Here is a 17,984-nt window from a genome sequence, read left to right as displayed (position 1 = left end):
TTTTACGAGTGAGATTTACTTCAATGATACTTACTGTAAGCTCCCTTGATCAACTGATGAATCGGCCGAACATTACCGCTGTTTTTCACCTTCAGGAACTTCGGCATCATGTACGGCAGCGATACGGATATGTTGGAATCGGTGGACAGCATTTGCACCAGCACCGGTCGAGCCGGATCGTTTGGTCCCAGTTCGTAAGCTTTCTCTTCCGATACGGTTCCGGGATTTTCTTTGGAATGTGACTTTCGACTGATAGTGTACCGGAACCGGCAGGTCAGCGTTGATGTGGTGTTCAGATCGTTTAGCAGTCGTGCCTTGTCTGGTGGTGAAATGTTCCAGATTGAGGTAGAATTGGCACCGAGCTTCACTGCGGCCACGTCCACCGGTTCGTAGTTTGAGAGGAAGGTCAAGGCAGTTTTGTCTTTGGCATACGGGGCCATGAATTTCTCCCATTGAGCATCATTCAGACCGTGGATGTTGCTATCCTGAGCGGACATGACGTACACCGGTTCGTAGGGACCGATTCTCAGCGTAACAGATACATCGAAAGGAAGATTCGGTTCTCCCACTGCATTACTGAAAGCAAACAGTGCTAGCGGGAACCAAATCAACAGAATTATTCCGAACATCATTCCTCCTCCCATGAGGTACTTAACCAGCGAACCTTTCTTCTGTCCCCTCGGAGCAGGCAGATCCTCCTCTAACTGTCTCATGCACTTCAGCTGATAGACATTCGCAAAGATGTCTTCCATCTTGAGCCAATCGAACAAGGTCATCGAGGTATCCGTCCAGATCCAATCCATCAGCGTCCGTAGCTCGAATAGGAACGGAATCGTCATGAACAGCTTGTACCCGGTAAAATTGATCATAGTAAATCCTTTCGTCACAAAGTTCCCTAAAATCCTCGCCGGATACCCACATCGGATCTGGTACGCCGAAAACAGCAAATAGAAACACTTGATGAGGTAGTAGTACACCGGTGGATTCGTTGCATTGAAACTCCGCTCAGTGGTGGCCGGCAACACAAAGAACATCCAAATGTGCAGCCCAATGATCAGGAAGAACTGAAACAGAATCTTGCCCACCATGTACTTCCGCAGGTACAGGGCGCGATCCACCACGATTAGGAAGAACTGGATTATCAACATCAGCAAAAACGTCATTGGCACTTTGTTCTCTTCGAAGTAGGACAGCACACCGCCGTCACCTTCCTGGGTCTGTAACGCAAGAAAACGCCATTAAAAATTGGATTCACTGCAGGATATTGACGAAAACTCACCCCAAAAGCGGAAAATCCGAACAGTATCACAAAGAAGTTGATGAAATCGCACAGAAACAGATACCCGTAGACATCCGCCGTTTTGCGCGACTGTCGATCCAACAGCTGGCTGAAGAACGATTTGACCGATTCGGTGTACTTCTGGAACGAATGTTTCACAATCTGCGGGAAGTAATCGCCCGAATCTTCGGAATGGTGCGTTACACAAACCAACGCCGTACCGTTTCCGTTCGGAGCGTCGTCCAGCCCGTGGTCGGCTCCTTCCTCTACTTTGACCATACTCAGTTCGGTGTTTCTATCCTGACGGATCATTACCGCCTCTTGGCTGAAATTGAGAGTGGTTCATAGTCAGCAACGTACTTGGAAACATAGGAAGAAATTTTAGAAATGAAAGATGTAGAAATAGAAGACCATGAGTGAGGAAAGTCAACTGCTACAACAGAGATCATCGGACCGTTACCAAGAACTCTCGAACGACTAAATCACTTAAAGTAGACAAATACCTAACTACGAGAAAGAAACACGTAGTTGAACAATAGGTCGTACGTTGGCATTGAACGTTGTATAGTTGACATAAGCGCCAATATGACAAAACATTTCTGTTGCCTCTACGATACACATCCGGTTCCACACAATTCCATATCTCTAGTCCATTTTTTCGGTACTGACAACCGTCCTATCATATATGATTCATTTAGTCAAACTAGTTTAGTCAATCTTCGTCAGTTGATTGTATTAGGTATTTAGGTATAAAGTCCAACTTCTGCATCAGTTTGGACAATTTCTGCTGCTGCGCTGATGTTTGTAACGCCTGCCGTAACATTTTCCTCTCCAAAATGTTGCCCTTATCCTTCAGGATTATCTTTACGGTCTACGTCCAGCACGGCTAGTTTTACTACTGGACGGCAGAGAAGTCCTGTAGCAGTCCTGAACATCCACCTGACGAGACCATCTCTTCCAGGGATGACCACAGATGGTTTTACCATCTGTAATCGGTGCTTTGTCCTGCTGCATGACGTAACTTTACGCTTAATTCTCTTACATATTCTTAATTCACTTTTTGATTGCATGCTTTCATTCGATAACAGGATAACAACACTGTTGGATGCACTTTACATTTCGATGGGGGTGGAACGAAATGTTGGGATGGGAATCGCATGAACAAATCTCCATCATTGATGCTACCATGCTTTCTCTACGTCCCTCTATCTCTGTCGAACACCACATGCGAATTTTGACCAGAAACAGATCCTGGACATCTTCAACTCCGAAGTTACGACCAGTAGACGTCGTCGGTTTCTGGTAATCTTGTCCACCTATCCGGCACGTTACATTACGCATAGGCCAAGGCCTAGGTCCGGTTTTGTACGGTAGATTCACCTGCCCCTTGTGGGCCGAGATAATGTGCGCTCCGATGACAATCTTCTTCTTCGCTATCCGTGTCGTAATCAAACTTTAATCTCCTGAAGTGGACGCGAGGCCTAATCACAATGATACTGCGCCGTGGTCGCATACATTTTCTGTCACAGCTTCTTGTTCTACGAAATTCGCCATGTTATATTGATTCTGATTCTGCTGCTTAAAACGGAAACAATGCTTCAGGATATGCCCCTTTGATGTGCAAAAATTGCAGACGATATTGGCATATCAACCACGACCTGATTGACGTTGTCCCGACCTAGTTCTTTCTCTATTATTACTATTATCCCGGCCATTATAGTAAGCACGCATATTCCGATTTTAATAGCTTTTCCCTCTTGTCGACGTTTGACCGATTTCACACCGGTTTCTTCATTCATAGTTTGGCCTTAATAATCTTTTCAGCTGATCATTTAATTAACAGCGTTGCAACCTTTCAGAATCTACTTTATCGAGCCGTTCTTTTATCCGCTATGAAAGGATCTTCAGCTCGGTAGCCCGAAAAAGCAATTTAAGTTCGTCAAACAACGTCATGTCACAAAAAAAACTCATAAATACACATGGGCGTAGCCAGAGGGGGGCAGGGGGGGGCGTGCCCCCCTCCCTGGCCGCCAGATTTTTTTTTAATTCGAGCCATCTCAAAGATTATTGACAATTCAGAATTCCAGAAAAAATATCTTAACAATAAACTATTCTAATAATTAAAGTTTTTATCCACAATTATCAAACCTTTTTTACTCGAGAACCTCAGAAAATTTCGCCAAGTATTTCTCCAAGAGAACCACTTCGATCAAAGTCCCAAAAAAATGACCACGTGGTTTATGGACAGCCCCCTTCTTCGGTGATTCCTTCATAGATTGCTCCAGAGAATTTTTCAAGAATTCTTCTATGAGTTTCACCAGTCATTCCTCCGGGAATTTCTCATGGGATATTATTAGAGCTTCTTCCAGTGATTGTTCCAGTTTTTCAAGGATTCCTCCAAGAATTTCTTTAGGGATTCCCAAAGGAATGTCAACAGAAATTCTTTTAGGTATTTCTGCAAGTGTTCTTTCAGAGATTTGTGCGGCTTCTTCTCCCTATATTTCTTTATGAATTCCACTAGAGATTGCTCCAATAATTCAATCTGGAATAATTCGAAGTATTTCAGCAGCAATATCTTCCAGAAATCCTTACAGGAAAATCCAGGAGTTCCTCCAAAAATTATTGTAGACATGGATTCCTTCATATTTTTTTTCCTACAGAAATTCTTCCAGGAATTTGTTGAGAAAGCTTTCCTGGGATTTCCTAAGGAATTCCTCATTGGATTGCTGCCGTGATTTAGGAACTCCTGCAGAGATTCCTCAAGGAGTTCCTCCACGAACTCTTCGTAGAATTCCTTCAGGATTTCTCTAAGGATTCCATCTGCAATTTCTTCAGGAGTTCTTACTGGAATTCCTCCAGGAATTTCTCAAGGGATTCTTCCACGAATTTCTTCCGAGATTTCTTCAGGAATTATTCCAGGGATTCCTCTGGGAATTACAGGGATTCCCCTTAAAATTCATCTAGGGATTTCTTCAGAAATGCCTCTAGAGATTCCTCCAGGAGTATTTCTATAGAGTCCTCCGTTAATCCCTACAGGCATTCCTCTAGGATATCCTTTAGGGATTCCTCCAAGAATTACAGGGTTTAACTCGGGAATTGCTTCTGTGATTCTTTCTGTAACAACTTATTTTAAAAATTCATCTAAAGATTCTCCCAGGAACTCTTCTTAGGATTTCTTCAGGAATTCCTCCTTGTATTCTGTAAGTAAGGATTTTCACCAGGAATTGATTCAGTACTTCCAGAACTGTTAAGAGATTCCCTTAGGCATTGCTCTTGAAACTGCTTCCGGGGTTCCATCTGGAGTTTCTTCAGGAACTCTTCTAAGGATTCCTCCAGAATTTCTCCATAAAATTTCATCTGCGATTTCTTCAGGAATTATTCCTGGTATTCCTCTACAAATTCCTTGAAAGATTTATCCACGATTTTTTTTCTGGAATTCCTCCAGGATTTTTTCCAGGGAATTCCTGCGGGGATTTATCTAAAAATTCCTCCAGGAATTCATTTAGAGATTCCACCAGAAATTCCACTAGAGATTTCTCCACGAGTTCCTCTGGAGATTCCTTCAGAAATTCATACAAGCGTTCCTCTAGGATATCCTCCATGGATCCCTCCAAGAATTCCTAAATTTTTTTTCAGAGACTCCTCCAAGGAATCCTCCAGGGTTTCCTCCATGTATTCCTTCATGAATTCCTCCAGACATTCTCCCAGAGATTCCTTCAGTAATTGCTTCCGGGATTTTTTCCACTAGGAATTCCTACAGAAATTGATCCAGGAATTCTTCAAGGGATTCCTCCATAGATATTTTTTAGGGACTCCTACAGGAATTCCTCTCAAGATTTCTCCAGGAATTACTTCAGGGAATCCTCCAATAATTCCATCATAAATTCTCCAAGGCATTCTTCCAATAAATTTTCCAGGGATTCCTTCTTGGATTCTGGCCGAGATTTGTCTAGATTTTTTCAGCGATTCCTCCAGGAATTCCACCAGATATTCCACTAGGAATGGCTTCAGGGACTCCTGGGATTCCTGCAGGAATTCTTCCTGGGATTCCTCCCGAAATTCATGCAGGCATTCCTCGAGGATTTCATCCAGGAATTTCTCCAGGATCTCCGCGAGGAATTCCTCCAGAAATTGCTACAGGAATTCCTTCAGGGATTCTTCCAGGAATTAACCGAGGACTTCCATTATAAATTATGTCAGCAATTCGTCCAGGCATTTCTCCAGGAAAGCCGTCAGGGATTCCTTCAGAAATTATTTCCAGGATTTTCTCTAGGAATACTTTCTGAAACTTTTCCCGAAATTCCGCCAAGAATTTTTCCAGATCTTCCTTCAGGAATTGCTGCAAGGATTCCTCCAAGAATTCCGCTGAAAATTCCTCCAGGAACTTCTTCAGGGATTTTTCCAGGGATTTCTCCTCGAATTTCTCCAATGATTCCCCAGGGTTTCCTTCAGAAATTCCTTCAAGGATTTCTCCAGGAATTCCTCCAGGAATTTCTCTAGAAATTCTTCCAGGAATTTCTCAGGATTTTTCATTCAGGTATGTATTTCTCCCAGGGTTTTTCTAACCCTTAGATCTAAGATTTCTCCAGAAATTTATCCAGTAATTGTTGTAAGTATTCCTCCAGAGATTCATCCAGGAATTCCTTCAAGGATTCCTCCAGCAATTCCCAAAGGAAAACCGTCAGGATTTCCTCCAGACATTTCTCCAAGATTTCATCCACGAATTTCTCCTGGAACTCCTCCAGGAAATTCTCCAGGAATTACTCCAAGAATTTCTTCAGGAATTTTTCTAGGAATTGATCCAGGAATTACTAATGGACATCCTTCAGAAATTAAGTCAGCATTTTCTCCAGGATTTTTTTTCAGAAAATTTTTTGGGTTTTTTTTAGAAATTATTTCAGGAAATTCTCCAGGAATATTCTCAGGAATTTTTCAGGGACACCTCCAGGTCCAGACATTTTTCCTGGAATTTCTCCTAAGATTCCTTCATGAATTTCTTCAGGGATTCCTCCAGGGATTTCTTCACGAAATTTTACCAGGGATTCTTCCAGGAAATCCTTCGAAGATTCCTTCAGGAAATCCTCCAGAAGTTCCCGTAAGGATTTCTCCAGGAAATTTTCCAGGGATTTCTTCAGAAATTCTTCCAGGAAATTCTACAGGAATACCTGCAGGAATTTTTCAGGAAATTCTTCTGGAGATTTCTCTAGAAATTCATCTAGTAATTCTTTCAAGAATTCCTCTAGAGATTTCTCCAGGAACTGCTGCAAGGGTTCTTCCAGGAATTCCGCTAAAAAATCTTGCAGTTACTTCTTCAGGGATTTTTTCAGGGATATCTCAACGAATTTCTCCAATGGGATTTCTCCAGGAATTCGTCCTGAAATTTCTCTAGAAATTCTTCCAGGAATTTTTCAGGGGATTTTTTTTTTCAAGTATTGCTCCCAAGATTCCTCTAGAGATTCCCCCAGAAATTTATCCAGCAATTATTGTAATAATTCCTCCAGAGATTCCTGAAGAAATCCCTTCAATGATTCCTCCAGCAATTCCTTAAGGAAAACCTTCAGGAATTCCTCCAGGCATTCCTCCGGGATTTTATCAAGGAACTCTTCCAGGATTTTTTTCAGGAAATCCTCCAAATATTTTTCCAGGAATTGTTCCTGGACATCATTCAGAAATTATGTTAGCAATTCCTCTAAGGATTCCTCCAGGAATTTCTCCTGAGATTCCATCAGGAATAGCTTCAGGGATTTTTCTAGAAATTTCTCCACGAATTTTTCCACGGATTTGCTCAGGGATTCCTCCGGAAATTCCATCCAGGATTCTTCCAGGAAATCCTTTAGGAATACCTTTAGAAATTCATTCAGGAAATTCTCCTGGAATACCTGAGATTTTTTTCTGAAATAGAAAAATAATAGAAATAGAAATTTCATAGAATCCCTCTGGAGATTCCTCTAGAAATCCGCCCAGTAATTCTTTCATGAATTCCTCTAGAGATTTCTCAACCAATTCCCACAGGAATACTTCAAGGAATTACTCCAGACATTCCTCCAGGATTATATCCAGGAACTTCTTCAGAAACATCTCCAGGAATTCTTCCAGAAAATATCCCAGGAATTTCTTCAGGAATTCCTCCAGGAACTGCTCCTGAACATTCTTCGGAAATTATGTCAGCAATTCCTGCAGGAATTTCTCCAGGAAATCCTCTACGGGTTTCTGCAGAGATTTTTCCACGAAATTCTCCAGGAATATTTTCAGGAATTTTTCAGGGATTGCTCCAGACATTCCTCCACGGATATCTCCAGGGATATTCCCAGAGATGCCTTCAGGGAATCCTGCAGAAATTACTGCACGGGTTCTTCCAGGAAATCCTCAACGGATTTTTTTAGAAATTTCCACAGCAATTCCTCCCACAACTCCTCTGGAAATTTCTTAAGGAATTCTTCCAGAGGTTGCTCCAAGAATTCACCCAAGAAATTTCTCCAGGAATTCCGGCTGGGTCTTATTCAAGAATTCCTCCAGGAATTACGCCCGGAATTTGTTAAAAAGTATCTCTAGGATTCTCGCTAGAGATTTTCCCAGGAATTCCTTCAGGGATTTCACCAAGAATTCTTCCAAGGAATCTCCCAAAAAATCATCTTGGATTTCTTCTAGGATTTCCTCATGAGATCTCTTCAGAAATTTCTCTAGGTATTCCTTCCATAATTTATGCAGGAAACTTTCAAAAAATTTTCCAAGGATTCTTCCGGAAATAACTCTAGAAATTCCTCTAGGGACTCTACAGGGCTTCTTCCAGGCATTCCTGTAGGAATTGCACCAGGAATTCATCCAGGAGAAATTCCACTAGCGAAAAGTACTAGAAGATAATTTAAAAGGGATGCATTAAGGAACCGGGGAATTCTAGTTTAGACCTCAAAGTTCGTAATTTCCAAAAGATTTCAGCTATAATTTCTTATGATTGTTTTGTAGACATTTACAAAATAAAAAACGGAACAAAATAATGCACGAGTAAATAAAAATCCTTAATGTTTCAGAAATTGGTCACCACTATCAGCATCACGTTGATTTGTGTAGATCAGGTGAGCTTTTTTTCGTATTGATCAAAATACAACAGCGTGACAGTTGAAGGATTAAATAATGCTTTAAGAATATAATGTTATTATATTGAATTTCATCGTGTTTAGTTATAAAAGCTAGTAGGTAAAAAATTGCTAAGGGTGCTTGAAACAAGCCCCCCCCCCCCTGACCGAAAATCAGGCTACGCCCTTGTAAATACATCCTTTTTGCAACCCTCGGGAATGTCATTGGACGAGAAAAAATATTCAAAATACTCTACATAACTCGCAAAACTTGTACCGGGCACATAAGGGTCAGCCATACCGTATAGCGCCTGCTGTGGACTTTTATTTGATACACGATGATTCCGGCGCTTTTTCAAACCTTTTATTGCGATGCAGTCCAAATGTTCCAATCTGGCTCGAAGGGAGGCGACCGATCCGGAGGAAGTGATCCAGAAAACGTTAGTCCAGAGCGGCAGTGGACGATGTGGCTGATGCGATTCGAAGCGACAGAAACGGTTGTAGTGGTGGTGGAAACCGAGGCGGCTGAATAAACGAAACGGTAGGCACAGTAATACAGATCGGCGAACCAAACACTTCTCACAGCACGCTTTGCTACCAGATTATTCGCTGATACTTCAGCCCCACAGGCCACAATTCTAGCCAAGGTTATATCACACAAAATGGCTTACTCTTCCAGAATACTGGCGCTAATGGCGTACTGTAGCACTACACTTTCTTTTTTGGGGAGTCCAATCCAAACGCACTGCCAAGCAAAATCAAATGGTTATCTGTCGAGTGTCCCCGGCGCTGTAACGAATCACAAATTCCAAGAGGCAGCTTTTTTGCCAAGATCTTTTTCAATTTTCACTAAGCTTCTCTTCGGTTGAAAAGTAAGACGTAACTTGTATGAAATCGAATGAGGACAATCGTTTATTAGAGATCACTTTTGTATCCTACATAACAATAGATTCAGCTCTGTTGACATTTCCAGTGAGTCAACAATACCCAAGCAACCAAAAGTTCGGATTCCACTTGAAGAACGAACTCAGAAGTTCAAGTTCGGTTCAATTCCGGTTTCGTTGAACTTAATTCTCCAAAAAGTTACTCTTGTATTGTTTATGAACTTGGAAGTACATGTACAAGCTTTTGACTTCTCTTCAAAACGACATTAAAGTCGAAAAAAGGTTCAAAAAGAACTCATGTTGAACTTTAAAACAGAGTTCAATCAAATATTAACCGAACTCATGTTGAACTTTTGCGTGCCTTTAAAATTCAAATATAGTTCATTTGGACATATTCCAACAACTTGAAATCACCCGTTCCGAACTTGTTTTGAACTTACAACTCAAAGTTCGGATAAATATTAACCGTACCAAAAGTGAACTTCACTTGAACTTCGACGACAGCGGGGCCGGGGAGAAGTTCTCATTCAATTAAATCACTCGGAAATCGAGCCCAGCAGCCACAGCTTGTGTTAATTTCACAAGTACACTTTGTTCCACTATAATATTTCAACGTACTTACTTGTAATCACCGCAAACGATCTGTATTGTGTGGCTCAAAGGCTGCCCCCGCAGCGGACAACTGTTCCCCCAGGATTCCGCCGGGTTTTTTTCGGCTGCGCACAAAAATGTTCCAGCTATGCTGGATGTTTTCACACCCGTCTCACTTGTCACTGCAGCGCACCGGTAATCGACGCAATCGTAGTCACTGAAAACCAAGCTGAAAACTTATAATCTTTTCTTAAAGTCGATACACTGGCCCTAATTTATTGCTTTGCACTGCGAACCACAACAAACTGAAAATGTCAAACTGTGTAAGTTTACAAGAAGTTCCACGTAAACTTCTTTCGAACTTTCGACTTCAAAAAGTTGATTGATTGATTGATTTGTCTTTATTAGAGAGACTTTCAGCCCTTGGCTGGTTCGTCTCTACTTCAAAAAGTATTCCAAGTTCAGGGAAAGTTCACACGCGAACCTGATTGAGCTCTACTGTATGATATCAGCACATTGAGTAAAATCCCACAATGCCTAACAACACATACATGGAGTAGTGGTTAGGCACCGACTTTCAACGAGGAGAACCCGAGTTCAAATCTCAGTAAGTAAAAAACATCAAAAATTATTTCAAGGTATTAGTCAATTTGGATTTCACATGAACTAATGTTTCTTAATAATAAATTACTTTTGAGGACTAAACACATTTTTTTTTCAATTTTCGAAGTTTATTTTTAAGCTGAATAGCGTTCCTTTCAGCGACACAAGTGTACTTTTTGTGAACTCAAGTTCGGTTAATTACTTAAAAAGTGAGCTGAATAGAATGCTTTTCATCTTCCTTCGAATAGCTGATTAAGCCCAAACATGCTATTTTATCCGAACTTTTGGTTGCTTGGGTAATATGTAACACATACAACTGAACTCATTCTGAAAAGTTGATAGTTTTTTTTGGATTAGGTACTGTTTTCCAATTTCAACGGTTCACATTCACGCCTTTGACATGCCTATATCAATAACATGGAGTGACAGTACATACATTCTTTCTTCTTCTTTCTACGCCTGCCCAGCTGTCAAACTAGGGCAAGCAGGGATGGCACAGCTGTATCAGCTATAACGCCAACGATGTTTGTTTATAGTCAATTGACTTTCGCTGTCAGGGCATTGCAGTTTCATCGATTATCCATTCCCTTTTGGTATCTCTAGATTTTGCTGTTGATTTCTTTTAAAAATCTGACTACATCACGGAGAAGGTCGATGTTTTTCCGGTCCCAAACATTGTAAATGTTGCAAAAGTTGTCCAGTCCATATTTGTTCCTTGTCGCAGCATATTTTACGCAGTAGAAGATTATGTGTTCGGCGTCTTCAGTTACATCGCAGCTTTCGCAAATACAATCGTCTGCCAGTTTCATTTTAAATAACCAGTAGCGTGAAAAATCGTGACCAGAGAGTAGCCTATTGAGAGTGCGTACTTCCTTGTTATTTAGATCTAACTTAAAGTGCCAGGGTCTATGAGGGATAGTGTTCTGTATCTGAAAGTACTTGCGGCCCTTTCCAAGCTCTGACGAGTAGTCCAGATACCATTGCTGAGCATCCTCCTCGCTGCGACGTTGGAAGTACCAAACCGCGTCATGAAGCAGTATTTTGTTGGTGCAGATGATGTCTCCTTCCAGGGCCTGTTTGGCCAGTTGATCCGCCATTTCATTACCTCGCACTCCCGTGTGTCCTGGTATCCATTGGATAGACGTCATCGTTGCGGCCGCCAGGACCAAGATTTGGTTGATCAGGTAATCTCGCACTTTTTTATCCATTTGATCCAGAATGAACTCGCAGCCAACCCTGGAATCCGTCATTATGACTCCGTTGGATATACCATTACGATTGATGTACTGTAGCGCTATGAAGATTGCTTGGATCTCCGCCGACATGATACAGACGAAGTTAGACAGTTTCAAGCTGAGTCTGGTGTTGCTTGGCTCATGGAAAACCCCAATTCCGCATTCCATACCATTGCTTGACGCATCTGTATAAATAATAGGACGATTTCGATATTTTCCGTGGATCAGAGACAGTGTAAGCTGCCTCAGCACCCTGATGTTGGTCTGTTTTTTGGGCCACAGTTCCTCATTCAGTGTTGTTGAGATGTCCACTGATCCTGATAACGGAGTCGCTGAAACTGCACATGTCATGTCCTGGAATATTTCTGCATGTTGTGCTGCTATTTGCTCGATGTAGGTGTACCTCTTCGATTCGTCCAACACGTCGCAGTTGTTGATCTGCTCCCATACAGGAGTTTTCCGGTAACAGTGCTTGACTACCTGCTTCCCAACTACCTTCAGCCGCCTGAATTGAAGCGGAGGCTGTGCAGCTATGGCCTGCAAAGTGTTTCTAGGTGTTGTTTTGGTGCAACCTGTGATTCTTCGTAGGCAGGCGTTATTGATAACATCAATTCGCTCCAAATTAGTTTTGCACGCAGAGCTGTATATACTAGAACCATATTCGATGAAGCCCCGAAAGAAAGCATTGTAGGCCATACCAAGTGTCGCTGGGTGACTGCCATACTTGGTACCGCTAATGACCTTGAGCATATTTAGGCGATCGGCCGCCTGCTTGGAGAGGTCCCGTAAGTGGGCGCCGAACCTTAGCGATCTATCTATCAATAGTCCCAAGTATTTATGGAAGTTGACTGTTTCTATCACATCCGTGCCAATATGGATATTCAGAACCTTCGGAGAGTTCAAGAACAATATAGCCTTAGTCTTCTGCGCGTTGATGGTGAAATTCAGCTCATCTGCTGCCTCCACAAAACGTTCCATGAACTGGTTACCTCGTTCGTTGATTTCTTCTAGGTCTCGTCCCTCAATCATCACGGCGAAGTCGTCCGCATACTGAACGAGTTCGACACCTTCTACCCGGATACTATGGAGATTGGCAGTATAAATATTAAAGAGCGTCGGTGACAGTATGTCTCCTTGTGGAAGGCCTTGGCTAACATGTCGTGTTAGCGTATCAGCTCCGACCTGCAACTGTATTTTCCTGTCTGCCAGAAAAGCTAGCACCCAACTAGGAAATTCTGGTGGAAGTCCAAACGATAACATGCATTGCTCTAACTTATCCAGTTTGATTGCGTTGAACGCATTGGAGAGATCGATGAAGATTATCGCTGCAAGGTTCTTCTCCCGTTTAGCTAGGAATAATTTGTTCGTGACGTATTCCAAGCAGCCAACTGTTGACATTCCCTTCCTGAACCCAAAAGATAACCTCGGAAGAATGTTTCTTATTTCGATGTGTTGTTGCAGTTTTTCTAGCACGGCGGCATTCAAAATCTTCATCCCACAGTTTAGCATAGACAGAGGCCTAACTCCTTCTTTTGATTCGGGGTCCTTCCCCGGTTTGGGAATTGCTACAACCTTGATGGATTTTAGATTTTCCGGGACAACGCCTGATCTCCAGATATGATTCATGTCCATGATAATGGAGTCTCTCACTTCAGCGTTTAATAGTTTCAAGGAACTATATGCGATCCCGTCTGGACCTGGGGCTGAATGAGAAGACTTTTTCGACAAAAATCGGATCCAAAAGCTGCTTGTTAAAATGTCATAGTTAGGAAGATAAGAAGGTATGGGAGCAATGTTAGTTTCAAACGGGAAGTATTTGTTCAAAAACTGCTGCGCCATTTGCAAATCATCGTGTACTAGTACATTCTCCCTTTTCTTCTTCTTTCCGGTGAGTTTGCCTAATTGATTCCAGATGGTCTTTGCTGGAGTCCGAGGATCGAAGCTGGCAACGAATTCCTCAAACCGTTTCCGTGAAGATTCCTGTTTTTTCCTTTTGAAAATCGTTTCCTTTTTTCTCAGGTCCAGTAGTGATTCCAAATCTCCACTGCGGTTGAATCGAGTTCTTGCTTCATTCTTCTCGTTCCATGCTAGTTCCACCTCGTCGCTCCACCAAAATTTAGGCACGTGCTTGTCCGGCTGTTTGGCTTTTTTGCTGATGATTTTCGATTGCCCCTGTAGGTCGGAATAGCTAACAACTTCATACACACTGATTTTGCTGAATTCCTCTGCCACCTTGGTTTTATTGATGAAATATCCGTTCGGTCGTCGCTGGGCCAGCTGTACAACGGTTTCAATAGCAAGATGTCGACTACCTATTCCATAATTTAGAACCTTCATTCTAGCATCGTCAAACAGCCCTGGAGATACCAGAACAAGGTCGATTGCAGAAGGCGACTTGTTGAGTTCAACCGGTACGAACGTCATCTGTCCCTCGTTCAAAAGAATGTAGGCTTCGTCGTTTATAAGGTCGAATAGAGCTGCTCCTTTGTTATCTTGGTGCCGAGGGTCCCATGCGGAATGGTGCGCATTGAAGTCACCTCCCACAAGAACCTTTCGGTAACCTCGTACAGCTTGCAGTAGGGATTCCACTCCTTGTTTCAGGGCAAAATGGGAAATATTGGGTGCTGCATAGACCGACATCACAACAATATCGTGGGCTACTATCAATCGTGCGATGGCTTGAATTTTTGGTAAGTTCGGTAACGTTATCCCTCTAGATTTTAATTTTTTGTTGATTAGGATGCCAGCGCCTCCATAACCGTCGTCTCTCGAGTCGAGGAAAGTGAAAAACCCTGGCACACTATATTTGCTACTCTCTAATTCTATCTTACTCCAAGTTTCTGATAAAAGGACTACATTATAATTCTCAATGATCAATGCTCTGGTTAATTCTTCTTTATTTTTCTCAAAACTTTGAATGTTAAGCTGGAAAATCTTTATCTCTTCTGTTGGCATTTACTTACGATTGCTATTTCATTTGCGAATTTGATCCGGACTACGACTGCGATCCCTTCGATGCTGCGAAGCATGTTTCCTTCCGCTGCTCGACATGAACATATCTTCGTCCACCGGCTCCGTCGAACCCAAGGTGGGAGCTTGGTCGCCACCAAGTTGCTGCTGCAGTTGCACCTTACGTTGCTCTTCCATACGTTGAGCCCAACGCTCGAAATCCGTCACTTTAAACGTGTTGAACAGTGCTACACCATTCTGCTCCTTCTCTTTGTCTCCATCCACTTTCTTCTTCTTATTCTCCGCGTACACTTGCACCTGATCCGCGATGTTTACCTCCGTATTCGTACGCTTCGGCTTCTGGGGGCGATACTGCTGAACATTTTTCGTCTTGTACTGACCAGCCGACATCTCTGCGAATGTGTTGGGTAGCGGTGGGAAACACTCGGCGTTTTCCAGCAGTTCATATCGGTTCTCGGTGAGAATTGGGAATTGCTTCTTTGCTTCCATGAACGTTAGCGTGGACTTGGCCATGATCGTCCTGATGTTCCTTTGCCGTTTTTTCTCTGCACACTCCTCGTCCGACGTTCGGTGGTTTGAGTTGCAGTAAAGACATTTCGCCTTGTTGGGACAGTCACCGAATTCCAGTCCTTCATGTTGTTGCGTGCAGTTCGGGCATCTTTTGCGCGATCTGCAGTTGTCGGTTGCGTGATTGTACCTGAGGCAGTGCAGGCACAACACCGGCTTCGTGATGAACGGCCGAACCGTATTGATGCAGCAAAAGAGCCGCACCTCTGGTGGAAGGGTACTCGCACGGAATGTGACGCTGATCCTGTGTGCCTCGATCTTCTTACCCGATTCATAGCGATGCAGCCGATTGATTGCCAAGATTGGATAGCAACTCGAAATGTTTTCCTGGATTTCTTCAATGGTCATGTCCGTCGGAACGCCGGCGACGACTCCAGACACTGACACGAAACTACGTGGGATGTAGGCCTTGTAATTGTTATTGCGCAGCATCTTGTCAGCTTGCATTTTGTTGGCAGTCAGACAGCTCCTCAGGAAGACAAGCACCTTGTTTCTTCCCAATGCTCGCATGTTCGTGATGTTCTGCTTGTACTCGTCGATTTTCGATAGCACTTTCCCGAGAGATAACTTGTTGATGCGGAGACGGCCCTCATCGTCATCAAGCAACTGCACGATCACACGGAAAGGCGAGGCGTCATTTTGGTTGTATTCGTATGTCTGGTACACTTTGTTGGCATTGGTTGCTTTCGAGTCGGGTTTCCCTTCCGAGGCGATGCCCGGTGGGTCCGGCGCCATCTTGGCTCCTTCGCTGAACTCCGATGAAAAAGGTCCTTTTTTCTTTCTAATCACTTGAATTTCAGAACAAATCACTGATATGGGTCACTACTGAATATTGATCCGATCGTAAACACGATCAAACGCGCTTTTCCGTAAAAAGTCTCTCAAAAACGCAAAACAAAAATTCGCCACGTGCCAAAAACGCTCCGTCCGCAGTGAGAAGACACAATCGAATCAGTACATACATTAGGGGCCCGTTTTCGTTTGATCAACACATTTTGGGCCCGTTATAACAAAGGAGATGTTGACAACAATGCCTGCCACTGGGCTGCTTCTATTGGTTCTCATTTTTTTTTTGCCTTTCTCGTACACCAAGGTGTACCGAAAGGCTATATGTTCACTCCAAAAACGAAAATTTGATAGAGCCTCCGGAGAGGTCAAGTGTTATATACCAATCGACTCAGCTCGACGAGTTGAGATGATGTCTGTGTGTGTGTATGTGTGTGTGTGTGTATGTATGTGTGTGCGTATGTGTGTGTGTGTGTGTACAAAAAAGGTCACCTAACTTTTAGATAGTAAACATCAACCGATTTTAACGACCGACGGTTCATTCGACGCGGAATCTGGTCCCATTGTTTCCTATTGAAAATGGTTCGGATCGGTCCAGCCGTTCCGGAGTTATGGCCATTTAGGTGTTCCGGATCTGTGCCCCAGGAAGGGGCTGGATATGAAAATGCAACAAACCCATGAATGCGACCCATCAAACCACGGCATTTTCGATTACCTGATGAACGGGAAGTAGGAAAATAGTCTCAGACTATGTCTGAACCGGTAGTGTTCCGGAACCGGTTCCGGGTGTCCCTCCGGAAGTGGCCAAATATAAAAGTGAACATAACCCATGCATGTGACACATCAAAGAGCGGCTTTTTCGATAACCAGTTGAATGGTAAGCAGAAATGTAGTTTCAGACCAAATTTGAACCGGTAGTGTTCCGGAACCGGTTCCGGTTGTCGTGCCGGAAGTGGCCAATTAAAAAATTGAACCAAACCCACACATCAAAGAGCGGCTTTTACGATAACCAGATGAATGGTTTGCAGGAAAATAGTTTCATACCGTATTTGAACCGGTTGTGTTCCGGAACCGGTTCCAGGTGTCGTGCCGGAAGTGGCCAATTAAAAAAGTGAACCAAACCCATGCATGCGACGCATCAAAGAGCGGCTTTATCGATAACCAGATGAACGGTTAGCAGGAAAATACCTTATCTGAACCGGTTGTGTTCCGGAACCGGTTCCGGGTGTCCTGTCTGAAGTGGCCAAATATAAAAGTGAACATAACCCATGCATGTGACACATCAAAGCACGGCTTTTTCGATAACCAGTTGAATGGTAAGCAGGAAAGTAGTTTCAGACCATATTTGAACCGGTAGTGTTCCGGAACCGGTTCCGGGTGTACTTCCGGAAGTAGCCAAATATAAAAGTGAAAATAACCCATGCATGTGACACATCAAAGAGCGGCTTTTTCGATAACCAGTTGAATGGTTAGCAGGAATGTAGTTTCAGACCATATTTGAACCGGTAGTATTCCGGAACCGGTTCCGGTTGTCGTGCCGGAAGTGGCCAATTAAAAAATTGAACCAAACCCACATATCAAAGAGCGGCTTTTGCGATAGCCAGATGAATGGTTTGCAGGAAAATAGTTTCATACCGTATTTGAACCGGTAGTGTTCCGGAACCAGTTCCAGGTGTCGTGCCGGAAGTGGCCAATTAAAAAAGTGAACCAAACCCATGCATGCGACGCATCAAAGAGCGGCTTTATCGATAACCAGATGAACGGTAAGCAGGAAAATACCTTATCTGAACCGGTTGTGTTCCGGAACCGGTTCCGGGTGTCCTGTCTGAAGTGGCCAAATATAAAAGTGAACATAACCCATGTATATGACACATCAAAAAGCGGCTTTTTCGAAAATCATTTGAATGGTAAGCAGGAAAGTAGTTTCAGACCATATTTGAACCGGTAGTGTTCCGGAACCGGTTCCGGGTGTCCCACCGGAAGTGGCCAATTAAAA

The 17,984-nt window shown here is 43.1% G+C and overlaps 1 protein-coding gene across 1 annotated transcript in view; it reads right to left on the bottom strand.

Moving 5' to 3' along the window:
• Nucleotides 1–17,984, bottom strand: part of LOC115262255 (piezo-type mechanosensitive ion channel component) — a gene marked incomplete at its 5' end in the record, with an annotated part of 95,756 nt that overhangs the window by 4,130 nt on the left and 73,642 nt on the right. The window contains 2 exon segments of the mRNA XM_062849421.1: nt 35–1,217; nt 1,280–1,604. Of these exon segments, the coding sequence (XP_062705405.1) occupies nt 35–1,217; nt 1,280–1,604 (1,508 nt within the window).

The sequence above is a fragment of the Aedes albopictus genome, chromosome 2, assembly GCF_035046485.1.
Source record: "Aedes albopictus strain Foshan chromosome 2, AalbF5, whole genome shotgun sequence".
NCBI classification, from domain to species: domain Eukaryota; kingdom Metazoa; phylum Arthropoda; class Insecta; order Diptera; family Culicidae; genus Aedes; species Aedes albopictus.
The sequence above is the reverse complement of the archived record's forward strand: the minus strand, read 5'-3'. Positions and strand labels throughout refer to the sequence as shown.